This window comes from Falco peregrinus, chromosome 11 (assembly GCF_023634155.1).
Source record: "Falco peregrinus isolate bFalPer1 chromosome 11, bFalPer1.pri, whole genome shotgun sequence".
In the NCBI taxonomy this organism is placed as follows: domain Eukaryota; kingdom Metazoa; phylum Chordata; class Aves; order Falconiformes; family Falconidae; genus Falco; species Falco peregrinus.
Genome location: NC_073731.1, coordinates 30585033 through 30612164, shown reverse-complemented (window position 1 = coordinate 30612164; position 27132 = coordinate 30585033). Strand labels below are relative to the sequence as shown.

General features: G+C 39.9%; 1 protein-coding gene across 26 annotated transcripts in view; it reads left to right on the top strand.

Moving 5' to 3' along the window:
• The window catches only part of NRXN1 (neurexin 1), a 730400-nt gene extending 711511 nt beyond the window's left edge, over positions 1–18889 (top strand). For all 26 annotated transcript variants that reach the window (XM_055816040.1, XM_055816058.1, XM_055816057.1 and 23 more), the window contains one exon: positions 15507–18889. In XM_055816040.1, the coding sequence (XP_055672015.1) occupies positions 15507–15814 (308 nt within the window). In that variant the 3' untranslated portion in view covers positions 15815–18889. The remainder of the gene's footprint in view (positions 1–15506) is intronic.
• Positions 18890–27132: the final 8243 nt, after the last annotated feature.

The window sequence follows — 27132 nt, the reverse complement described above, 5'->3', positions numbered from 1 at the left end:
CCCCAGCAGCAGAGAAGATGCCCTCAGAGCTCTCAGGTCAACATTTCTCTGTCAGGAATACATTTCAGGGATGGCCAGAGCCCATCCAGTTTTATTGACAGAGCCATAACCATATGTTTCTATGATGATTGCCCATAATATGCCCGTTTCTAACCAAAGTTCTCAGCTCAGAATGAGAGCCTATTCAACACACAATTTGAATATGGCAAACCTGTATGTCATAGAAAATACTCATTATCTAGATTTTCCTGATTAGTGAGATTTATGCTTAAGATAGGGCTTCTTTTCCAGGATAAATATGTGGCAGTATGTGGTGGCTAACAAGTCTTGGTCTGCCACCACCCGCTTCACTTTCTGTGCACCTGTCTTCTAAACAATAAATGGAAAGATGCAATTTGCAACAAATTTTGTACGGAACATAAAAACGTAGAGCAGATTAAGAGCTGCTAAGCAGCAATCCCATCAACTTGTCTGGAACATAAAGTCACAAAAATTATAATTGCAGATTTCATTGTGGTATACAAACTGCTAAATGTGCCGTAATTGGATGAAGTCATAACAAATTTATTAGCATGCAAAACTTAGTCAACATATTTTATCTGCGTTATGTTTTGTATAGTAAAGCAACACGTATTGCTTTCACAGTCTCTCCACGTTCCCCCCCTCCTACTCTAAATACTAATAACAACACAAAGAATAATGGTGATGATTATTATAATAATAATAATAAAAATAAGTAAGAGTTTCTGTTCCTTCAGCATCATGTCATAGAGGAAATAATAAAGCCTTTTCATTTTGTAGACAAGTTATGAAAAATGTTAGGGGAAACCTATCCAAAAAAAGGACCTGGGCTGATTTACTGATTTTATGTGAAGAGTTATAAAATTGCGGGTGGACAAATTGCCATTCTGCATATCAGGACTGCTGTTCCAGCCTTTTCTGAGCTCTGTAGAGCTCTGATTTCTGCTGAGTTTCAGTGAGCTACACAGCTTATTTTTTCCAGTTATACTGGGCTGGTATTTTATTTGTTAGTTATTCTCTAGCCACTTCTGTAGCTATTGAAATGTTCCAGAGAGATCCAAACTGGGTCAAATGAAGTGAAATCACTGAGTTTAGTGGCAGGGAAATCTAGACCAGGTAAAAATTCTTACGGTTTCTAACATGCCTGTGAATGGTTCTTCTTTTCTACAATTTACAGTTAAATCCTTCTCAAACTTGTAACTTAACAGAGCTTTAAGTTAGAAATTAGGTTGAAAACCTCTCCTGGCGGCCCCAGCAGAAATGGGAGTTTTTGGCAGTCCTAAGGCCAGAATATATGGTATTCACTGGTTTTAGAAGTTTTAACAGAAAACGACCTTTAAAGTGAAAAAAGAGTCTTGTACAAACAAGCTCTTTTGTTCATGTTCACATGTTGCAACCAAAGAAAATACTTCATCATCTCTTGATCTGCATTTGTCTGGCAGCTCTTGGGTTCCACTTCCCAGGACTGTGTTTGGTGTCAGGTCTTGCCCCTGTTCTGTAGGTACGTAGGATAAGACTAGGCAGGATCAAGTTCAGTGACGTACACCACCAGCTGGTAGCACTGGTTATCTTTCGTAGACCTGATTCTTGATTCTGAGGGAGAAAAGGGATCAGTTGTTTTCCTACATTATTAAGTAAGGACCAATAATAGGATAGATGCTTGTGGACTGATCTTGGAGCATGTGTTGGTTTTCCTGCCTCTTGGTCAGGCTCATCGCGATGCAGAAAACAGCTGGCGACAGTCAGAAATCTCCAAAGCATCAGTATGGCCAAGACAAAGCAAACAAGCCACTGCTGAAAGTGACTCTTACGGTTCAGCCATGGCTCTGGGGAAGGCTTTGTCCTGGTAGCAGAGCAGTGCAGGGCTTCGCACACAAACTGCTTCCTGCATAGATACATCCCCTGCTGCGGGATAGCATGTATTGGAGAGGCGGAGAAGGCTAGGAATTATACATTCTCAAGCACTTTGTGATGGTTTAGGTTTGGTCCCAGCACTGATACCTTTTTTCCTAATGGGCAGAGTTGCAAAATACAGGCTGTGAATGATTTATGCTTGTTATTAGAAGTTCTGCTTTTATTTTCCTGTCACAAATTATTGCACTGTATTCCCGGCGCATCTGGCAGCAAGATAACATTGCAGTAGGAGGTGAAGTGACTCCTATAATTTATGCATCACTGCAAGTGCCCTACTTTAATGCACTTCATGGAATTCATTGTGCAAGGAGCTGAAACAAACAAACAAACAAAAAAAATAAAACTGCAGTTAGTTCGTAGGGCTACTGTGTTCATTATGGCTCAAGACATAAAGGGAATATTTGTGCCTCAGTCCAATTATCCTGTAGTTCTGTATGTGTTTCCAGTGCTAGAAAGATCGCTGTGTTTTCTTGAATCAGCCTTTTAAAACACTTAGATGAAATACATACAGGCATGTCTGTATGAACTACTGCAGGGTGAAAATTATGCTTTATTTACAAACTTTCTAAACATTACCACCTACCATGTCTATACATAAAGGAACTGAGAAGCTTCAAATATAGATTAATTTTCCTATAACTGAAGTTACAATGGTTGTTTAGGTTGTTTTAATTTTTTTAAAAAAAATTGTAAACCCCTCCTCAAAGCAACAGAAAGCAAATCTTACATTTTTCCAAATTATTTTCTTGTGAGCTGAACCACTTCTTTGTCAACAAGCTGAGTTCTTGGTGTCTGTCACTGTGAATTACAAATATGCCATTTCTCATTTGAATTTCTTCAAAAAGATTTTTTTCCTCAAGTATCTAAGAAAATGAGGTTAAAAAGGGCGATTGATCCATTGCACCAACACTGATCTCTACTCTTTGCCAGCTACACTATTGAAATATGGGAATACCGAGCTTCCCAGCAGCCTAAGGGTTTTCATACATTCCCAGTGTTGGGAGCAGCTGAAAACAACAGCACGTGCTAAAGGAAAGGTTTTCTTTCACTCTCACAAACAATCTTTCTATAGTTCAGAGAATTCTGACTCCTCAAATGCATTCTGTGTGATTTTGGTGGTAGTGGTGGTGTTCACACTCTTACACATCCTTTCCTTGTGTAACCTCAAGTGGTACAGGGGATTTGGGACAAATATGAAATTATTCTGACGTTAATTTTTAAGCACAGTTTTAAGACAATATGCAGCTATTGTTAGCTAAACATGCCTTTGAAATGGGAACAATTAAGTAGACACTCCTTGCCAAACATTGTCATCATCATCAAATGGTTTGGGTTGGAAGGGACATTAAAGACCATCTAGCTCCAACGCCTTGTCCAGCCTGGCCTGGGATGGGGCATTCAAAGAGAGGTTTAATACGTAGCCTAGAGATGACAGCACAAGCTAAGGCTTTCCAGCATGTATTAATTGCCGTTGCAGTGATATGAACATATCGGAAGGCAAAATATGCATGGAAACTGGGGAACTGGCTTTTTTTTCTGAAAGTAATGGTTTTCTATCAATTCTAATATCAGTGGCTCACTGTGCTCTAAGCCTGATTAGAAATCCCGACATCAGGTTGCTATAAATCATACAAGGCTCTCTGTTAACTTGCACAAGACCTTCTCCACTGGTGCGTAAATGATGAACAGTTTTCCTTGTGTGTGAACTTTGAAGGTGCATTCGTATTCCGCTCATAATCCTGCTAAAGTTGGATGTTCTCACTTCTGTAATGTTTAGAAGAATAACAAACATTTACGATGTAAATACTGGGGTAGTTATTTGCATGTCAGTACCTAATGCTCTGCTTCATGCTTCAGGCATACGCAGACAACATGAAAAGACAGTTCTTGTTCAGAGAAATTTGTTAAGGGACGATTATTAGGACTGCTGAGACATGTTCAGTGGTTTGGAGTTAGATGTCTCCACAGCATAGACAAAACCAGATGGTAACGTGTCTAGTAGTTTGAAGAAATCTACTCATTTTACAAACAATAATTCAAGAAAAATGGGCATATTAATCAATGCTCCTGAAGGAGTGGCCCGTGAAAGAAGTCTCTGTTATTTTTCTTTCTTTTAAAGATGTAAAACATCACGAGTGGTTCAGTCCTGAAGGTATTTATAGGCAAAGCTGATGCACATGATCCTGCTGCAGTACCAGGACTGGGAGATGAATGCAGAGAAGCGAACCAGGCAGCTCGCGTCACTTATTCACAAATGCGCGTGGACGATACGTGCCATACCCACTGGCTCCAGGGGAACTCCCTAGATTTTTCAGTGCTTGTCTGGATCATGGACAATTAAATGTGCACAAGTGTCATGTGATTTTATTCAGGTGTAGAAGTGATTTGTTAGTCAGTCAGGCAAGTGTACAATCCCTGCGTGAGATGAAGTGCGAGGAAGTGAATGGGGACAGGTTAGAGCTGAGGGTGGCAGTTCTGTGGGCAGGGTTGGAGGAGAGCAGGAGAAGTCTACTCTCATTCAGCACACACCGAAGTGGAGGAACATGGTCTAGTTTCTTTGTTGAGGCTATCTGGGGGAAATTGTCACACAATCCATTAAATATTATTTCTTGTTTTCTCTCTCCCTCCAAGTATATACATATGCTTTTGAGGGCTTACCTTCCTGACTTTCCTCAGAAAAAATTGTAGAAAAAAACTGTCGCTCACTCAAACAGTTGCTGTGACCTATTCCTTTTCCTACATCCAGGTAGAGAACCTGCTTCACAGAACATTCCAGCATTAACTGGAGAGTGAGACATATCCAGAATGATTGGAAAAAAAAATCAAACGAAGTACAAAATTACTGAATGAGGTATTACACAGACCTTTAGGAATTAACTGTCTGCTAATGCAGTGGCTTTGTAAGAAACAAACAAGCAAACCAAAACAACAACAACAACAACAACAAAACCAAACAAAAAAAGAAATTGGATCTATGACTGTGCTCTCTTAAACAAAACAATCCTGATTTTCAAGACAAGTATTCAAGATTCAATGTATCATTTGCAATGATAAAGCTAATTAAGCCCCAGTTTCTGTGTTTGTATCCCTAATATGTGAAAATAGGTTCTGGCAGTTCAAAATCTTTTATGATTATTAGTTGTTAGCCACAGAAATAGATGTGTGTACTTTGACAGCCTTCACTATGATAATTTTCCACCATTATCAAAAAAGGTGTAGAACTTTTTAAGCCAGAATAAAAGAGTCACTTAACTGAAGACCAGGGTATAAAATACCCCAAACACATGTATGTGCTTTTGAAGTATCATGAAGGGGTTTATATGCATATTTCAACAAGTAAACTATATAATTCGTTTAGATGCTAATAATATTTATTTCTTTCTTTCTTAAAATTCAAAGTCAGATTTTATCCATTTATGCGGCCCATGCTGATCATGCCAGTTGAAGTGTTCTGAACTCCCAACAGGAACAATCTCTATTTTGGCTTCTCAAGTATGATCTTTCCAATTTGGCATAGAAGCATAAACACAAATAAAGTATAAGAAAAACAGCACTGACCTGTCCTAATCTGCATCCTGAGAAAGGAATCTGGTTTTCAAGTGTCCTGTTTTCAGCTGGGGTAGAGTTAATTTTCTTCCTAGCAGCTGGCACAGGGCTGTGTTTTGGATTTGGTAAGAGAAAAATGTTGATAACACGCTGATGTTCTAGATGTTGCTAAGTAATGCTTATTGTAAATCCAGGACTTTCCAGTTCCCCGTGCTCTGCCCAGGGGCCGGTGCCCAGGAAGCCGGCAGGGAGCAGAGCCAGGACAGCTGACCCGAGCTATCCACAGGGATGTTCCATACCATAGAGCGTCACGCTCAGTATATGATCTGGGGGCAGTTGGTGGGAGGGGTCGATCGCTGCTCGGGGACAGGCTGGGCATCAGTCGGCGGGCGGTGAGCAACTGTGTTGTGCATCACCTGTATTTTTTTCCCTCTGAGTTTTATTCCTCTCTCTCTCACCTTTTTATTTCTATTATTACTACTACTATTCTTATCATCAACATAATTACTATTACTATTATTTACAATTATTAAATTGTTCTTATCTTAACCTACGAGGTTTACCTTTTTCCCCAGTGCTGGGGGTGGGGGCAAGTGAGTAAGTGGCTTAGCTGCCGGCTGGGGTTAAGCCATTTCATCAGGTTATTTTTTAAATATGAGTTTTACCGAAACCGATTTAATAAAGTCAAATAAAGATTATGTGGCCTCTCAAAACATTTTCCATGGGTGGATTTCACACACTGTCATTGGTTGAAAAATGCAGAAAAGAATTAGTAATTGCAAAACTGAGGTTTTCAGAAACAGTTAAGTAAACTGCTGACAAGTAAGACTTCTGTCTGATTAAATATGGAATTTTGGAAAGGCAGAGGATTTGCTTGCATAAGGGTGAAGTAAATAGCTGATTGAATCTGGAACAGGTCCCATTGATTTTCATGGCAATCTGCTTAAAAATCCTAAGGTAAAGCATGTAGTCCTAAAAATTGGTCTTTTGAATCAACCTTACACTGGGAATCAAGACTGCTTGTAGATTGTTGATGTAAACAAATGAGTTGTTCTAGTTTATTTGAAATTAGATTATGTGCTACTTGTGCCTTGATTAATGCAAGCCCATTGTGTTCCTTGAGCTATAGTTCATTCTGGTTTGATTTGCTACATCTAGCGCATATATTTTCTTGCATGCTGTATTGTGGACACGAGCAATACTGGATCTATTTCTTGTCACATTGTAATGCATGTGCATTGAATTTCTTCTTTTTGTGGAACAACCCCTTTTCCTCAGGAGTATTTATCATCCTTCTTTTTAGGGACATGGTAGAACCATAGGTTGGTTTGGGTTGGAAGGGACCTTAAAGGTCACCTAGTTCCAACGCCCTGCCACGGGCAGGGACACCTCCCACCAGCCCAGGCTGCCCAAAGCCCCGTCCAGCCTGGCCTTGGGCACTGCCAGGGATGGGGCACCCACAGCTGCTCTGGGCAGCCTGGGCTGGTGTCTCACCGCCCTCATGGTAAAGAATTTCTTCCTAATATCTAATCTCAGCCTCCCCTCTTCCAGTTTAAAGCCGTTCCCCCTTGCCCTATCACTTCATGCCCTTGTCAAAAGCCCCCCCAGCTTTCCTGTCGGCCCCGTTAGGCACTGGCAGGTGCTGCAAGGTGTCCCCGGAGCCTTCTCTGCTCCAGGCTGAGCAACCCCAACTCTCTCAGCCTGTCTGCACAGGAGAGGGGCTCCAGCCCTCCCATCATCCTCATGTCCCTCCTCTGGACTCGCTCCAACAGGTCCATGTCCTTGTGCTGGGGGCTCCAGAGCTAGACACAGCACCGCAGGGGGGGTCTCGGGAATGGAGTGGAGGGGGAGAATCACCTCCCTCGAGCTGCTGGCCTCGTTTCTTTTGATGCAGCCCAGGATACGGCTGGCAGAAGAAGAAAGGCAATATTTTTCAAAGATATTAAGAAGTTTATAGCCAAAATACTGGCCTGCATTAGCATTGTATCACTCAACTTCTATCCCAAGGCTTTCTCAGACCAGATTTGAACAATGCAATGTTAAATCAGGTCCTTAAAATTCTATAGGACATTTGCTTTACCTCTGCTATTTGGAGAAAGGATCAGTCAGAAAGATGAAAGTTTGAGGCAGCCACCCCTAGCAAAGAGGGAAAATAAAATACACTCTGCTAAGGAAGTGGGAAGGTGCCTCTCCTGTGTGCAGGACACAGGGTTTTGCCTTTCTGAGTTAAAAGACACAGGACACCGTCTATCCCAGCACTCTTTCACAGTTAATTTTTTTGCGTTCAAACAGGGGAATTACAGGTGTGCAAGCAAACCATTGTGCTTCTAGCTAACCATTTGCAATACCTGATAAATTCAATTATTGTGGTGTTATAGAGTATTGGTGTATGCCAGCCGCAGCTTATCAACTAATAACCATGTTAACAGACTGCTGGCAGCGAGCAGGGTTGCTTATCCTGCTGCCAGACAAAGGAGGTAAAGGGCAAACAGTAAACTTTTTGCTGGTGCTTTCTAGCAAGCAGCAGCACAGTGTGAATTTTCATTCTCTCTTGCACACTTAGTAGTAAGGCCATTGCTGCTAATTTTCAGCCACCTAATTTGAACCTCTGCAGAAACTTCGGGGTTTTTGAGTGTGTGACTGGGCGTTTGACAGCCTGCAAGGTGGCAGGTGAATGCTGACAAGTTTGAAAGCTAGGTATTCTCTGAGGATGTTGCTCATAAGTGGAAGCAGAGAAAATTTGAGGCAAAAGTAACCTATAATGAGGAGGCACGTACCTGAAATAGTCTAACCGTAGGCTATCTTCTTCTAACTATATAAAGACCTGAATGAAACCTTGTTCTGCTGTATTGACGTGCTATTCTGGCCCATAGGTTTCAAAACCAGCACTTCTGAGGTGAAGAGCTGTGGTCTATATTTGGGACTTTGATGGTTTAAATGTAAGCTGGCTTAACCCATAGATTCTGATCTAGGCACAGCACATGTTGTGAACATACCTTTTAAAAAGTTACAGAAGAGGGATAAATGAAGGTAAGGATGAAAGCATCGAGAACATGAGAGTTGTATTCCAAAATAAAACAAAGCTTTATATATCTATATCTATATCTTAATATTTTTCCTTGTGTTGACGTCAGAGACACCAGAAATTTTTTATAGAGTATGACGAGAGAAGCAAAGAAAAACAAGGTGGTGCTATTAATTTTAATAATTTTATCACGAGAAAAAGAACAAAGAACATTAATTACATTAAGTGTAATTTATATATCAGTCCTGAAGTCCATTTATCTTTCTCTTCCCGCCCCCAGAGAAGCATATGAGCTCTTGGCAGTAATACGATTCAGGCTGAACAAATGTAGCTATATCTGCAAGTTGTATCTGAGCCATTATTTAGCGAGTGTACCTTGGTATTTGTAGCCGTTGCATTTCCAGCGTGTGCACATGTATATTCTGGATGTCTTGAAAGCCTGGCCCCTTCTTTTCCCAGGCACATTATCAACGATGTCCGTAATGGATCTGACTCGATGACAGTATTTAGAGCAAATTGAATGCAGTGTGCTTTCAGGTCCAACATTCAAGCCATATATATATATAATATTTGTGGCACAGGCATTTATCTCTTCATGTAGCAGCTGCTTAGTGAAGGGAGACAGTCAGGGAGTCACCGACAGTTGCAAAGATGAATGTGGGTGTCTGCACCTCCATCTCATTTCATGAGCAAGAATAATTTCTTGCTCTGCAGGCCAAGCCATCACATTCCTCACTCTTTACAACTACATTTTGGCGTTCTTTTCCAGAAGATGGGTTCCTAGATTAGGTGGTCTGGGGCTTTTTTAAATGAGATTATAATGATTAAAATAGCAAGCAATGAAACTTTGGTCCTGCAAAGCTCAGTAGCAAAGCTTTCACTAAGTTCAGTGGGGCCCGAATGTCATCGTTGCTAACACTGTAAGGTTTTGGTACAATTAAGTCAATCTTGGACTTAGCTGCCACCAAAAATTTGTGTTTCCAACGTCCCTGCCCTTTTCTTGCCATAATGCTGGTGTTCATCTGAGTCTTCAGGGACTTGGAGCTGCAGGCAACTAGCTGAGCAAAAGATACTGGTTTAGCTGTCTGAAGTGGTTCCCCACGATTACAGCAGCTTAGCTCTACCTTGAAAACATGCTGTCAGTAGCATCACATTTGTGTTTTGCCTTCCTTATGTTATCTTATTTGCAAAAGCATTTAATTTTGTTCCTATTTAGGAATACTTCAATTTCAAATGTAGACTACCCACTGACTCTGCTGATCAGTCAAAATTTCTGAAACAAAGTAACAAATTACCAAAGTTTTCTCAGAATACACACAAAAATGGGAGAAATCACTTCACATAGAAAAAGAAGCAGAGATGCAAAGGTGAATGACAAATGTAGAAGAGGGGAGAGGTAGGACACCTGAAATGGTAAAAGGAGAAAGGATCCATATTTGGAGGGAAGGAATACTAAAAGAGGAGCAATACAACTGAAAATGTTAAAATACACTAATAAAAAGGGTAAGAGCATGGGGATGAAGTCTGCTAAAATCATTAAGTGATATATTGGTTTACATTTTCCATTTTGGCTAGAATTAAATTTAGTTTTGCGGAAAGTGTTTTCACAAAAGCTTCTTATTAAACTGTGTGAAAGATTCCTCTCAGCTCTGTAGAGCATATTAACTTATAAACCCCATTGATTTGGTATGCTTTATCAATTGGCACTGCTACCAACTTAACCTATCTCCCTTTAGACTTCTGTTGTCATTTAAGAGAGACTGAGGCAACAACCCTTCCACCTCTCAAGCACAGGAAAAATAACATTACTTGCAAAACCTGAAGCCCTAAGGAGCTGGAAGGATTTGTAAATGATTTGAAGTCACTATATGGCACATCATTGCAGTTGAAAACAAGCATTCTACTCTGTGCAGAGACAATGTTTAGCTTCCTAGCAAAACAACCTTTTTAGCTGTGCTGTTTTTTAGCTAGGCTCTTTTTATGGCTAGCAAAGTTAGTTAAGGTCACTTTAGAGGTATTGTAATGCATTACATCTTTCCTTCTGAGAACCTTTGAAATTTCAGTTTATAGGAAGTAAAGAACGTGGGTTTGCACAGCAAAGAGTAGAACAGATACCTTAATCATTTTCTCATAAACACATTTGAAAGGAGGTTATTGTCTCGTTCCCTCAAACTCAGTAAGTGTCTGACAGATTCCTTAGAACAAATACAATGGTGTGAATTTGAGATGGCAAATGTAGCTACTCTGCTCATAGGCACCACACATCTCCACCACGTCACAGTGTTGTGTATGCAGGTCTCCACTCCCGTTCTCTTTGAATCGTGATGCCATTATGGTCGTGGACCATGGAGTGTGTGTTCGGCAACACAGATAGTCTTGTGGTAGCTCTCTCACGGGGATCAGATTGTGGCTTTGGATATAGACTGTTCCAAGTCTGATGAAAGTTTGTCACTGAACTATAGCAGCCACACTGTGGAATCACTCCTCCCTTCCCATGGCAGCTCAGTTGTTGATAAACATCTCCTGGGGATCCAGTTCTTGCCTCCCCTTGAGAGCCACTTAAGGCTGGGTAGGAAGGGAGCAGGCTGAGATACCCCTGTATTCAGACCAGGTTGAATTTGAGCTTAGTCTCTAGCACAAGTTTACAGCAGATCCTGGGTTTGCAGTTGTGCTGCATCTATCCCACTGGTTCAGCAGAGGAAGCACTGAGATTTGTTTTTCCGATGTATTCATTGTAATGAGATGTTGAAATTGCAGTGAGCTCAGAAATCAGTCCACCAGAATCCAACAATGCTACAGAAAGTCGACAACAATCAGGTCTACAATGATAGCACACAGAATGAAAATTAATATGTGTCCAGTAAATAACTGCCTTCATGCCTCATTGCAAATGCAGTAGTTAAACATTCCTGTCTTGTGAGTAATTTCTTATTCACAGTTTGTGGGAAGGCATAAATGTAAAGAAAACAGGTTTGGGGTCCTTTTGTTGGGGTTGGTTTTTTTTTTGGTGGCGTTTTGGTGGTTGGGGTTTTTTGTCTGCTAATTTCAATTCACAATCACCATGGGAGCCCGCAATTCCAATTTTCTTTTCACAGTATTAATGAAAACTGGGCACTGAAAATAGTCAGATTTTTTCCCTCTAAAGTTTAAATGACTTAGAACTAGAGTCAAGAACGATAACTTTCAAATCCATTATTATGCAACGTAAAACTGTGTTCAATTGCTATTATTTCATGCAAAGTTTTTAATAAGTGGTAGAAGAGGCTTTTAAAAGTCAGTCTCTTCTAAGCTGGTCTTTGAGGCAATCCAAAAAGGCTGGCCATATGCTGTCAAGAGGAAGAGTTGCGCATCAGAGAAGTTGTTTTAAGATGGGATCATTATACCACAAGGTGACTCCTATTTCTTCTCACAGTTCTGACATGCTCAGAGCATAATCACAGTCTTTATGATTTTCTCCTGTTCCTAATCAAACCATCCTACTTACAGTTTCAGGATTTTTTGGATTCTTAAAAATCAGGGTCTTTTTATGACATTTAATCTTAACATTTGCCTATAAGGTATTTCACTTCTCATTTACAATAATGGATGAAGTTAGTGTCTTTTTGATGCTGCAGACACTAACAGAGACCTTGAGTGAGTAGCAGACAGGGTTACCCTACACATATACCTGCCTGTATGTGTAGCCAATAACTCCGCCTGGTTCAGGTACCAAGATGCTGGGAAGAAAACTGCATCATGTGGCTCTTAAATTGTTGGGAAGCAGAGTGCAAGACATATGTAACCTTTTAACCTTTGCTTGCTCTCCATTGAGATCATCTGTTGTCCCTTGCAATAGCTCCTGTCTTGCATCAGGAAAAAAAAAAAAAATCCAGGTAAATTCCCCCTGGGTACTCAATCTGGGTACCAAATAAAGGTCCTACTTAAATAGAAAGCAGCTGTTTCAGCAATGTTATGGATGAGGATTTGTTTATTTACATAGACTTCAGAAGAAATCATTTTCCCAGTGCCCTTTTCCTCCCTGTCTCAGAATAGGACACTTGCTTTAGCATGTGCTCCATTAGCCTTTTCTACCTAAAATGCTCAGAGACAAACCCATCCACTTTGTAAAACATTCCTCTTATTTTCTCCTCATTCATTCGTCTTGAGCGACCCTGCTAGGCTAAAAGCATATTTTAATGTAAACAGAAGAAAAATAGCAAGACGTCATTTCCCTTGCTGAACTGCTCCTTTTACAGAAGTCCAAAAAAGCGTAATGACAGATGCTTTGAAAATGTTGCAAGTTTAAATAACATTAATGTAGTGGCTGAATATTCCTCAGACAGATGGGATAAATGAGATAATTGTGACAACATTCTTAAAAATAAAAGGATGCCATCAGGTGAAAGGCAGAAGTTTAGGTAACGTTGGAAAATACTCCTTACATGCTTTTTTAAGTTGCAATGTTAAAAGAAGGTTTTCCTCTGAGCAAGCTGTTCAGTGTCATTTAGTAGATATTGTAAAGTTAGTTGATGGTGTTTGGCCCAAATGGCTGTATTTTAAAGAGAAAGAGCAGCTGTTAGTCCATCAGGTACTGACAGAGTTTATTCAGTTACTTCTGTTATTTCTCAGACAGAAATTAATTTCCTGAAATCACATACAATAAGATAAGACTTTGTCTCATTTTCATTCACTATGGAAATATTCAGGAGACTTTGTTCTGCAACAATGCATTGTCTCTTGTAAAACAGTAAATGACAATCTGTGTATACAAGAACTTCCATTTTCTACAACAGTTACAATGAAGAAACAGGATCTAAACCAGTCACTGACTACTTTGGGACAGACCACATTTCTTAGTAGGCTGGCGTCTACCCTGAAATGAGAAAAAATCTTAGAGCCTTCTGAAGCAAAGCATCCATAGTAAATACCAATTGTACCAACTCAATAACTAAGAACTTTCAGAATGGGAAAAAAACCCTAAATTTCAAATACTATTTGACATGAGTGACAGTTTTCTTGAGCCTTACTGTGGTGCCTCTGTTTTTTCAGCCAAATAAGATGTCACCTTCTTAAAACCTATGTGTGATAACTGCCAGGAGTGGTGTTTCAACCATTAAAAACACAAATCATTAATAAATAAATGATGAGTAATACCAAAGTGGGGAGGGAACTTATTTCTTTTTGGTATTTGTGGGTTTTTTGATGTCTTTTATTATTCATAGGCCAATCGTAGATGTCGGTAGCTGGTGGCTGCTTTTAATTCTGGTTGTCCAAACTTGTTGCAATTTTTTAACCAATGTCGATAGTCTGAGTGGTATTACCTTTAATGTAGCATCCTGAAAAACATCATCTTCTTATTATATCTTTACAGTGCAAAAAAAGCGACTATGAGGCGCAGTGTGCTTTTGTGCACCTGGAGCAAGACATTTCTCTAGTACACTTCCATAATATGCTAGCTGTAGGCAAGGCCTGATAAAGTTGATGTTATGAATACATATATATTATAGATATGTATTCATAACATTAACTTATGTGAACATTTTATATATATATATTAAAACTAGTGTTTAATAATACTCTTAGTTAACAACCATATTTTACTGACTGCATTTTTAGCCATGCATAATGATTTAAAATGCAGTTTCCATAAGCCAGCCTGGATGCTTAATGAGAGCGTTCTGCACTGCTCAGTGGGAAACCCTGGTTCACTCGCTGCTCTTTTCTTGCTTCTGAGTGCAGCTAGGGTTGGCAGTCTGAGGATACACAGCCTCTCAGGAGTCTGGAAATGTTGGTATAGTCAGAGGAATATTGTGTAGACCCAAGTCACTTCATTTTCGTCCATGACACTTGCTAAGTTACAGAAGATCCATCTCTGCTATTGCCACTGAAAGCAATTATATACAAAGATCTGCCTCTCCTCCTTCTGCAACATGCAATAAAAAAGGACATCATGGGAGATGCATAAGCATTGTGTGTGCTGTGAGCGTTTAACCTAGAAATTCCTCTTGGAATTAGGCTTTCATTCCACGTGGCTGTGCAAGGGGACAAAATGTGGCAGACAACACAATAGGTCCTATCAAGAAGACTTAACGGTCTGAAGGCATAGGTCAGTTCAGTTCATATCACAACTGAAAAGACCAGAGTCTGGCCTTAGAGGTGGGTTCTTAGAGGGCTGAGCCCTTACTCTTTGCAATTTGAGAGGCTTTTTCTGGGCATAAAGCATTGCTCAAAGGAATGTCTACTATTGGTGTTAATGAAATTACAAAAGGAGGGAATGGGAGAAGTTGAGTGAGAAAGTGCTCTAAAGTATAGCCGTATTCAAGGATGGCTCTGACCTAGAAAAGAGGAGGCAAGGTTGGATAGCTCTGTAAAAGTAATAAAACTAAATATAATTAATTTTGGAGAAAATATTAGAAGGAAAGGAGAAATGGGGAAGCTTGCTGAGGGAGGTCTAAAGGAGAGCTGAGAGTACCTTATTTATGGCCAGCTTATTGGCTGCTGTCATTTATTATTAGTGGGAATTTTTATTTTTTCCCCCATTCTGTTTGGTAGCCTGTTTTGTCATCACTGTCTTCTCAACAAGTACTATAGTGTCATTTCTTATTCTTTACAGGTGGAGAGAAAGGGGCAGAGGGGAGCAGGCGAGGGAGATTCTTTCATTCCAGATGATTGTGTTCTAGCATTTAAATTGTGGCACGCCTGTTATTTCAGATTATTGAAGCATCCTTTGCTTAATAACAGCATTTGGGGAAATTATACTTTTGAAGGCTAAAATGGGATTTTCCTTGCTGTCCTTTTCCTTGTTTAAAAGTCTGTTTACTCGTGCTGTGACAGACATGAAAATGGAATGGGCTGCAAACCCAAACATTTTCAGGCCGGTAGAGTAGGGTACCATAATAGGGTAGCCATGACCTAGGGAGTGCAGTTAGAAAGATGCATGTTTGTAGTAGGTAGATATGGCTAACTCCTCAATGTGTAACCTCAATAATAACCTCTCCCTTATTTCATTATCTACCTACAGCAAATCCTACCAGGGCAGGAGGAGGAAGGGAGTACCCTGGCTCGTCCGAGGTGATCCGTGAATCCAGCAGCACAACAGGCATGGTAGTTGGGATCGTGGCAGCAGCGGCGCTGTGTATCCTCATTCTCCTGTATGCTATGTACAAGTACAGGAATCGAGATGAAGGATCGTATCACGTAGATGAGAGTCGAAACTACATCAGTAACTCAGCACAATCCAATGGGGCTGTGATCAAGGAAAAACAGCCCAACAGCGCTAAAAGTACCAACAAAAACAAGAAAAATAAGGATAAGGAGTACTATGTCTGATCTCAACATTAAAAGAACGCTTGTATAGAAATAGTCTTCATTTTATCTGAGACATAATACAAACTTATTTACTTTACTTTTTATGAAGCACATTCAAAAACAAACAAACAAAAAAGACAGGGAATGCAATCAGAAAGGAAAGACTGTTTTTAAAAACAAGCATTTCATGCTCTTGTTTTTCAGAAACAGGAGCTGATAAATTCCCTAACATCCACAGTGTTTTCATTTACTCTGCCTGTCTTTATGTTGCTGGAACATTTCTGAAAGACAATGATGACACCACGCATTCATAAAGCAAGGAGTATTACTACAACATCAAGGCACAATATGAAACAAAACAAATTAAAAAAACAAAACAGGAAAAAAAAAGAAAAAAGAAGCTACCTATGATTCTGGATTTAGCCAAAGTGCTAGCGCTTTCTTGAGAAGTAAGTTAGTCTTATTGTCAGAGAAGACTGTCATTATATATGGTGACTCAACAAGCAAACATAAAGAGTTTGCCGTCTGGTGCAGTGAAGCAGTGATTGGAAACTTGCATTTGAAACAAAGTGCTGGCTTTTCTGAAGACTTACGTAGAAATACTTTCAAAAAGCCCCTTTCTGGTTGTGAGGAAAATAGTACGGAGGCCTTATTTTCAAAAACAAAAAGAAAAATCTGGAATATAAGGCACATTTCCAAAAAAAAAAAAAAAAAAAAAAAAAGGAAAAAAAAAGAAAAAACAAACGAGGGCATAGATGCAATCATTGGGAAATTTCATGCACGCTTAATATGTTACTACATATGTTTATATAAAAACACATCTATATGTGCTTTCTGGACTGTGATAAGTGATGTTTTATAGCCTGTTGTATAGAAAATGCAAACTATATCTGCTCTTCAGCCATTTTTGGTAAACTCAATGTTATAAGTGTTGCTAGGTATAGAGAGTTTTATGACATCTGGAGCAACAGACATACTTCAGTTTTTTTGCAGCCATTATGAATTGTCCCAGACTTCTTCCCCTTTTTTTTTTTTTCTCTTTTTTTTTTTTTTTTTAATTTACAGTGTAGTGGTTATACTAAGGGGGATGTGTATGAATGTATATAAGAGTCAGCTAATTTTTTTCTTACCTGTACAGCCTCTATTCTGTTGCAATTTAGTTTTAGTAGTTTGTATGAAAGAAGTGGACTAGAAAGCAAAAATGTATCTCTACTGTAATTTGTCTTTTCCCTCCTATCCCCATCTCTTGCTCCTGATATGCATCAATGAAGTTGATCAGAATGGCCAATTTTCCTATAAATAGACACTCATTAATTATCTAAATAGTTAGTGACTTAACTGGCCTTTGGCTTCCAGTCAAAGCTTCACTATTGGAGAGCATGGTTTGCCTTACAGAAACCTTGTTCTTAAGAAATTATGAGAATGATGAGTTTCTTGAGAATCTTAGGAAGTATCATATAGTGCTTACCTGGCATTCAGTTACATTAACTACAGCATTGGATGGTAAAAGACCTAAAAAACCCATTTTAATTATCCAGGCTGATTCTACTGCAGAATTTACCCCTTTCTCCAAAAAGGACATAATCTTGAGGTGCACGATAGTATTTTTCAATGGCGGGCATTTTGACATATGAAAATGTATTTTTAGCTAAGTTGATGTAGCATTGCAAGACATCATAACCAGACAAATATAAGTTCATCATGTTTTAAAGTAACACATAGCTTTTCTTGCATATATAAAACATTAATGCATTTTAGTTAAACATATTAAATATAATGCTGTAATTTACATGTTAAGCTTTTTTTCTAGTATTATTTCATTAGGTTCACAGCAATAAACCATAGCCTAACATTTTATTTACACGGAAGTTCAAAGGGAATACATTAGACAGAAAGAGGGTAGTTCAATAGAAATCAACCAAATCATTGGAAGGCCTCCTGGGAGGGATATAGATGTTCACACTTTACAGACAGGAAGGAGGAATTTAAAATTAGCTTTAAACAGCAGGCACAAAACATTTTGTTGTGTGTTATTCACTGTAGCTGATGAAAAAGGCTGGAAACTGGTACAGCTATCTATCTGGGAGTCAGAGCACTTTAAAAATACATGTAGCTGACATGAAAACACCTCTCTTGAAGGTTGCCTACCACATTGAGGTGTGTCATGTTGCATTTATAAAACAAATTTGTATTTTCTTTAGCATTTACACAGAAATGAGAACAGGTTCACGAAAATCCATCTGATGTTCATATCTTAGATTGTTTTTCACCTATGGCATTCCCGATTTCTCCCACCTTTACAAGACAGCTGTACTCAGGGAACGGCAGGGTCAGGTATACTGGAGTCATTGCTGGAAGCAAGAGACTTCAGCTGGAGGGAGGAAAGAAGTTGAAAGCCAGGTGGTGTTCAGATTTAAGTGCTTGAAGATACCTAGAAGAACAAGAATGATCAGATGACAGGAGACAGGACATGACAGAGTATGGTCTGGGTGAGATGAAATGTTTTTTTCTGCTTGGTATTGATTGCATTAATGAAATAGCATGGTCAGGTCAACTTCCAGGCAGTTTGGTAGATTAATCTTTAACTAAATCCATACATCAAGGAAAAAAAAAAGATCTGCTACTACTATAATAAGCAAACATGTTTTTAACACTGTTTCTGAAGGTTCTCCTTTTTCCTCTTTAATTTCATAATTTAACAAAAAAGAAATATGGATGTATCAGAAGTGCCAGCAAGTGGATCTAAAATTCCTTTTTGTTTAAAAACAGCAGCAACAACAAACAAACAAACAGACATAAAGCAACTACCTAACATAAAATTGGATCTTTTCTCTATAATAACCTAATTTGTTTGACTGAGATGGCTTCATTTCTATGACTGTATTGTGTTGCCTTTTTTAACAAAACACTAAATAACGTGTGAAACTTTCAACCCTAAGACACTGAAAAGAGGCCCAATGCCCCTAACCTTATAGTGCTTTCTGTGATAGATATTTACGATTTTTTTATTTGTTGCAAGGCCAATTTATTCATTATTGGAAATGCTAAGCAAGTGGAATTTACTGTTTTGTTAATAAAAATGTTTCTTAATACAAATGCTGGCTTGTTTCTTCTCTTACTCTTAGATCTGGAGTTCATCTTAAAGCAGTGAAAAAGAAGGGTAGATTTGTGTAAAGTTACAGACATTTGTGTCAGGAAAAAGTGACCCCAGAGCTCTTTGTACACTTAAGTGAAAACTTCTACAAGTTCTGTGTTCAACTGGCCCAGTTAGAAAAATACGAATTACATTAGTGCATTGTTTGGTTTTGCGTAGAGTTGCTTCATTTAAAATCTTACTGGTTGTATTTCATTTTTTAAAACATCAAGAAATTAAAACTATGCTTCCCTCCCCCTGTGAATGAAAAGAGAATTCCCTTCCTTTGCCACCACGTGGTTTTTTTTTTTTTACTTTTTTTTTTTTCCTCTGGTGGAAAGAAGATGGCAAAAGGTAAGATAATTTAAAACTGAAAGTATTTTTTCATGTTTAGAAGATGGTTGAAAAATTAATGGAAAAATGAACGCATTTCAGGTTCTTAAAAACATTCCTAGATAATAATTACAAAATTTCAACCGGAACTAATCCATTACGTAAGTACTTTTCTATTTAGCATGGCATTTAAATTCATGGGTAACTTCAAGCAAACATGTAATCCTATTGATTTAAGCGAGTGTCTAAAGTTGCCTAAATGTGTTGCTGAATAGGGATGGAGTTAAGCTTTTGGATCTAAACTCCAAATGGAATTTAAGTATGTATCTTCCTTAATCACATCACTAGCTTCTTTGACTTCAATGGGATTTATTCTTCTGCTTAATTAGGTATAGACTAAAGTATTTTAGATAATTTAAGTTCAGGAATATCTGAGGAAAACAGCCTCTATCTTCCATCGGTATAAACCAGTTAATAGTTAAACTTACACTTTAAACTGCTTTATACTGGGATTAGTACTTTTGTGTCTGTTTTTAAAGAAATATCAAACATTCTATTTAGGAAAATGCTTTATACACATTTAAAGGAGCTACAACAGTAGTGATTTTTGTTCTACTAAAGTTATACTTTTTTTTTTCTACTAAAAAGTTATACTTCTTAATTCTACACTGCATTTAGTAATTTTTTTTTTCTTATATCTATAGTGTGCTCTCCCTTTCACCAAAATCCTGGCCTCTTAGTACCTGCATCATCCATTATCAGCTAACTGCTTTAAGTGGTGGCCTCCATCATCAATCATCACTGTGGCAAAGCAGCTAAAAAACCTTCACAAGATGAGGAAAAAAGAGAAAAAACTAAACTACCGAGCTCCCCCCCACGCCTCCCAAAACCAATTTAGAATAAGGGAAATGGAATACTCGTGTAGGCTGTAAATGACAACTGTTTGTTAATTCATCCGATATGACTTCTTTATAGTTCAACAAAACAGTTTTAAATTGAGTGTCTAGGTATACTTTTCAGATTGATTATAGAAACTTGCTAAAATTGCTTCTAATTTCAGTACAGTCCTGTTTAGAGGTGCTTGGAAGCATTGTGCTTGGGTAAGCCAGATTTGTCGGTACAATTTTATTTGGAATAAAGGCTTTATTTTAAAGCCTACACTTTGTTAGATTCTGTAAGTACTTCCACGTTAAAATGTTTTTGGCCCTTACAGGAGTGGGGAGAAAGAAATCCACACTGAATTTAAATCAATTTATGACTCGATGAATGCTTGGGGATGATAAAATTGCTTGTCTGCCAGCCTCTGATTTGTCTGGATGGTCTGTTCCTTCTTTGGCTGGTCATTGCTCTCTATGAAACCAGAAGCATCCCCCACAGGTTAAGCTTTGAGCTAGAAAATTCCAGAAAAGCAAAAGAAGAAGTCCTTGATAACAGGCCTGCTCAGTTTTGTGAGGTGCACGGCCAGAATTCACCCAGAACTTTACCCACATGCTCTGGAGATTTCTTCCTACTCGAGGTCTTTGACAGACTCCATCCATCAACTCTGACTTCTGGAAAAGAAAGTATGTTCCCTCACCTTTCTTGGTTACTCACTACCATACATGTATCTTTATTTTTTGTTCAGAACAAGCAGATTTTGATATGACAGTGCTCCTCCAGTGGGGCTGAATTGTAGTAGACTTTGGGATTTTTTTAAGGAAAAAACATGGTGACATAAGTGGTAGAGTTATTTCAAAGAGCGTGGGATTCTCAGGGAGTAAATTGCCTTTGAGGACAGTAATTTCATGCTGGCATACACTTGAGAGGTTTAAAATTCCAGGCCAGTAATTCTCAACAACATCTTTTCGGTAAACAATAAAGACATTAGCTCGTTTGTCAGCGAGCACAGGAACCGACAACATGGCTATCAAAAATGTGAATGCATCGGTCTGGTTGCAGCAAATAACACAGGAAAATGGAATTTGCACAGCCAAAAATAACTGCTGGCGGGGTGGCTGGACTCTTATGAGCAAGTCAGATTACAAGCCAGTAAGCATTTATGGGATGATAGATAGCAAAATACTTCTATTAGTCATCTTTGGTATGCAGCAGGGCTGACAAAGCACAGGCACAGCCTGCGCGGTCGCATCGGCTGGTTCAGGCCTGGGGGCCCGGCACCCTCTAGCAGGGGAGGCTGGGCAAGTTTTATACAAACAGCTGCTGCACACCAGCCGACTGGCTGTTTCCAGATAAAACGTGCTTTTCCCTTTGAAATTAAAACACATTTTTTTCTGAGAAAAGTACAGCAGGTTGCTTCGTGAGACAAATTAGGTGGCTCCCAAAACACGTTGCAGTGCCAGCTGAAACAGAAACCAGACTGTGGCTAGGAGCTGGCTGCGGGTCTTGGGGGAAAGCTCTGTTCTCCTCAGGAGAGCCCTGGCCTCGGGCATGGTGGCTGAACACCGTCCAGAAACCAGAGGTCCCACCTCACCCTGGCCACAGCCCCTGGGTGCAGCAGACACCTGAGCCTGGCAGTGGTGTTGTGCTCCCCATGGACAGCGATGGTGGCCCAGGGCAGGTTGCTGGGCAAAGTGCACGGGGAAACCCTATATGCCAGGGTGGGCTCAGCTTGAGCTCCAGGAAAGGATTGCAAGGACCCCAGACATGAGGAAGAGCTTATAGTTCCTGATGTTGTTCCCAAAGAGCTTTCACTCCCACTGTGCCCTGGGTTTATGCTCTGCCAAAATGGTGGGGTGGCGTGTGGTGGGCCCCAGGGACATTTTAGACTCCACAGCAAACGGGGCAACGGGCAGCACCCAGCCACTGTGTGGTTGTATGTGCCCCTCTGGCCAATGCTTGAGACAAGGCTGTTGAAATACAAGCATCTACCCCCGTGTTTTTGTTTCTTATTTATTGAGCTTCTGCAGCTTCTATGGCTATGGCAGGGCTGAGGCCCTCAGAGCCATGTTGCCCTGGCAGCCCTGGTGTTTGGGGGGCTGCTGCAGCCCCCTGAGGATGGATGGCTGTGGGGAGGGAACGCGAGAGAGCTGTGGGCACCGGACCGGCCAGATGTGGCTACAGAAATGGGGGGGAAATTCAGCCACAAGGGTCTCACAACCAGGGATGGGAAACATGCCACAGGGCTCATGGCTCAGCAAAGCTGGAGCAGGCCCAGGGTCTCCTTAGCTGCCAAATGTCTCAAAGGGGGAAGAAAAAAAAAAAAAAAAACGTCACAGAGACTTAAGGAATTTAATTACAAGTTAGTATAGTGCTTTGTTAGAGCTTTTACCTGCCTTTGCTTCATGCCAGAGAGCAGAAGCTCAGGCCTGCGGTGCCTGGTGAAGGAGGCCAGGCAGCAAAAGCATCCCACAGGTATTAAACTCACCCCACAGCAATACAGGTATCCCTAATATTCTCAGACACTGGACCTCAAAGATTTAGACCAGAAAATTGACTGAGGGTGAGATCCAGCAACAGAGGAACAAGCTTCAGCACAAGGAAATGTAAGAAACTTAAAGAAAAAAAATAATAACACAAACAGACCCTCAGCTCTCCCTGGGAAATCCCACCCCACCTGCCACTATCTACTGCTCAACTTTTCAGGCTCATGGGGGGATTTATTTGCTACTGATTAGAGCTGGAGCGGCAGCAGATTTGTTACATCTGCCTGTCAGCCCCACCTGGCAGGAGGGCTGCACCACTAGCAGGTACAGACCTTGCTGTAGTCACCACACCACTTGTGAGCTAATTACACAGGTTTTATTTCAGATTCGGGCATCGCTGCCAACCAATACAAAGCAAGGAGTTACACCAGGGCAGAATTTAAAGGCCGGACCTGCTTCCTCCCCTGTGTTCTGGGGTTTTACTGACTCCCATTTGATTTAGGGAGGTACAAGGCATGGGACAAGAACATACTGCAGTGACAGAAAAAGAAGGAAAAGAAAATTCAGGTGTGTTTTATTACAGTGTTGTTTAGCATGTCATGATGTTCAGCAAATTCCCATACAGTAAGCAGAAGAATGGCAGGTAATTAATTTACTAAAATCTTGATTTGTTCATGGATGGTGCTTGGGAAAGGCAAACTTATGCTCAGCTTTCCTGAAAACTAAATTTGTTTGGGACCTCATTAATACCTGTCTGCAGGCTCTTTTTAGGGAAGTCTTTCAACATGCTGGTAGCAGAAATATAACAGTCATTGCCTAGCCTGGTTTCTCATCTATCGTAATAGCTTTGCCTAAGCAAGGACTGCAGGATTGAACTCAAAATTAAAGCTACATCTGCACCAGCAACTATGGCCCAATGAGAGTAAATTTACAGGGCAAAGCAGTTGATGCTGAGGACCTGACCTCTGTGTTTAATTTCAGGATTTTATTTGATGCAGTTGTAGTCTAGTCCCACAGACTGAGTGCCAATTAGTGGTTAGGTGGCATTAGGTGTGTTCAGGGAGCTCATCTTATTTAATCTGGACAATGTCCAGCTCCTTCATGGAGAGTGCTCTGTGAAGTTAATTGAAGTGTAGTAAGTGGGAACAGTTGGAGTTGTTTCAGAACTGTACTCCTGATCTTAAAACTTCCCTGTTGAAGCACCCTTTGTGCATTGCTATATGCCAGTGTGCTCTTAACAATTAATTGTAATAAGAATACCCTAGTTTTAATATGAATTACCTAGACCCAAATGAAAATTCTGCAATTCTGGCACTCATCTTTCTTTTTAATCACCACCCCCACTTCCTAGCATCTCCACTAGGCTTTTCTTTAAACCTAAAGGAGTAATGGTTTGAAAGACTTGTTTCCTTTGAATAGGTTGAGATAAATACAGAAGTATTTTTAGATAGGCACTGTATCAGGAAGCCATGTTCCCAACACTGAGATCACCAACAGTGCAATTACTAACTTGTAGAAATACGTTGTAAGTGAAGCTGGTGCTACTAGAGCTCTAGATAGAGAAGGTGAACTAGGAGAAATGGCTGGGGCAGAGCTGGGTTTGGCCAGCGCTCAAAGAGGCAGAACTGCACTGAACAGCACCAGTCTCTGCGAAATTCTACATCCAGATTTTGCAACACAGATCTGCTTTCAACCAAAGTTTTGACAGCCTGCTGTAACCTAGTTCTTACCAAAATAAATTATTTCCTGTAAGGGAATTAATCGTAATCAGTTTCCTGATTTAGTCAGTATTAAAAATATCATGAGAAACCACAGGAGATTGGGCTGCATTTTGAGATCTTTGCTTGCATCTTCTGCAGACAGGAAAGCTGCCATTTCTATTAAGATTGAAACTTCATTGCTGCTTTTAACTACAGAGTGATTACACGTCCCTCTAGCGTACTGCATATTATTATGAACATTTCATACAAGTATTCTGAATAGTCATCATTAATTCTTTCAGATTTCTAAGTGTTAGGCATCAAAGCCTGATGATACAGACTGATGATAAAAGATTTCTAAATCTGAATTCTTGTAAATGACCATATCTGTGTTTAAGTGGCTGCTTGTAAGTTTCGCCTAACTTCCAAAAATCATCTTGAAATGTCTATTTTTATTATTATGTCTTAGCAAAAGTTGACTGCTAAATATGGAAAGAGATGTTCTCTGTTAACATAACCTTGTTCAGAAACTTCAGTTTCAGTTGAGATCAGTTCAGCAGCAAGAATATGAATTTTGAGGTTTTAGACATTAAGTGAGCTTCTGATATCTTCTGAGCAAATTTAGAAATTTTAAGGACTTCAAATGAAAAATTAAACTTGGAATTATTATTGATAATGAGTTACCACACATCCTGGGGGAAGGTTTTGGTGCATATGAATAAAGTTGTGGCAATGCTCTGGTGCCTGATCTTAAGTGCTGCCTTTCTGGAAGGCAGCTTTGCGAGACCTGCATGTGAGCACGGTCTTTGCCTGTTACGCTGCTCTGCTCCCACAGGAAAGCTTTCAGTGATCCCTCGTGCATGGGAACCATTACACAGGCACTGCTGTGCACCAGCAAAGTCGCTGTCTCAAAAGCAGAACTTGGCATTAATATATATCCTGTTTGAGGCAAAACTCCCATTAACTTCAGCATGAGCAGGGATTTCATTCTGAGTATGTAGCACCCCAAATAAATCAGTATACTAGAAAATGCTACAGAAAACAGGCTGAGAGGAAGGATGTGGCCCTGCACAAACATCCTGAATGCAGAATATAGAAAAGCCAATCCAAAGAGCCTAAACCCAATATGATTTCCTAAAATGAACAGCAGGCTGGTGTGGATACATTACTTACTCTTGCAAAGTCCTTAATGGCCTTTCTTAACTTGCTTTTAGTTTGGCAGGGTGGTGAGATGTGAAAATCCTGATGTTACAGCAATAAATAATGCAGCGTAACAAAATGGGGACTGTACAAGCAGGACACTTCAATTTTCAAAATTGTTTTCAAAAATTGTGCAGATGCTATGTAATGGAAGTGGAATAAAAGTCCAGCAGTGTGACTTTGTGATAATAGGCTAGAACAGCAAAATTATGAAGGTCACGAGCTGCAAGAGTTGCAACTGTCTGGGAAAATAGAGGAAAGGAGCCGAACAGCTCTAAATATCCCTGATCAACAATGAGATTTTGCTTTTGTTGAACCCCTGTAAGGCCTTCAGTTCTGTAAATGTTTAGGGGATGTTTGCAGTGCTCTCTGGTGTGGCTGCTGGAGAGGGAGCTAAGACAGCCTAGGATTTGTAGCAGCGTGGCTGTGGCAGCCCTGAGCTGAGCACAGGTCAGGTGCTTTAGCAGCTGCCCAGCCTCTCTCGCAGCTCTGCATGCTGCAGTCATCCATGCTTAAGCTGGCAAGCGTAATGTCAGCTCGATACCCCACTGCAAGCTGCAATGCAGGCACTCAGACCTGTTTGCTACACTCCCCAGACAGGCGCTGTGCCGTGCCTGCCCAGTCTGGCCTGTGGGATGTGCTGAGGGGGAGGCTTTGCCACAGGGAGAAAGGCAGAACTTCTTTGGAAGCAATGGCAGAGCACTAGCAATTTCATTCTGATGGGGCATGTTCAATTTCTGCTGTGTGGTGGTCCCAGGGCTCCACTTGAATGCGATTCATGAAGTCTCATCTTCCTTCAGATGCTTATTGAGCACTGTCAGCTGGAGCTTCTTCACTAAACAGCCACATTTCTTTACTACTCCCACTGTCATCCACCAGGAATTTTTGAAATGCAGAGAAGTGCTTTTGTCACTGCATATGCTTTTCCCTTATGGGTTGGGGTTTTTTTTGGATTATTTTTGAGTTTTTTCTAAGGCTGGGAAAGAACAATCAAATGATACCAATTTTGAGTTAAGAAATCAGCAGATAATTATGACTTCTATGATGCAAACATTTAAGTTTTAAATAATAGAGCTTTAGGATGATAAATCATTTTAATTGACATTTTAAAATAATTTGTGAAAATATACACAAAAGGCCTTTTAAAAAACCCAAACCAACAACAAAACTATTAATACTGTCCAGTCGTGCTTTCTGTTGCTACTGTGGTGCCCATTCCAAGCACTCAAAGTACACAAACCAGACTACAAAGAAAAGACTTTCATTAAAATAAGCGTTTACAACATGAAAAGTGAGTATGATTAGGGGGAGAGAGAATCTCTTCTTCCAAGCTTTTTTTCCTTGTTAAAAATTAGTTTAATTTCTAGATTAATTTCACTAGCATATTTTCATTATTGAGTATGATTTTGCCATTTAGAGAGCATTTCTTTTCATAATATACCTATACCCATGTAAGCAAAAAGGTGGAAAGAAATTATTATTTCTAAAGCATCTACTGCTCGAACTGATCTTGCTTCCCATACTAGTATATCTCTGTCTAAGGGCATACACGACCTTCTGTGCACACAAGTGCTGTAAATGCTGGTATGTTCAGTGAGAGAAAGGAAGGAG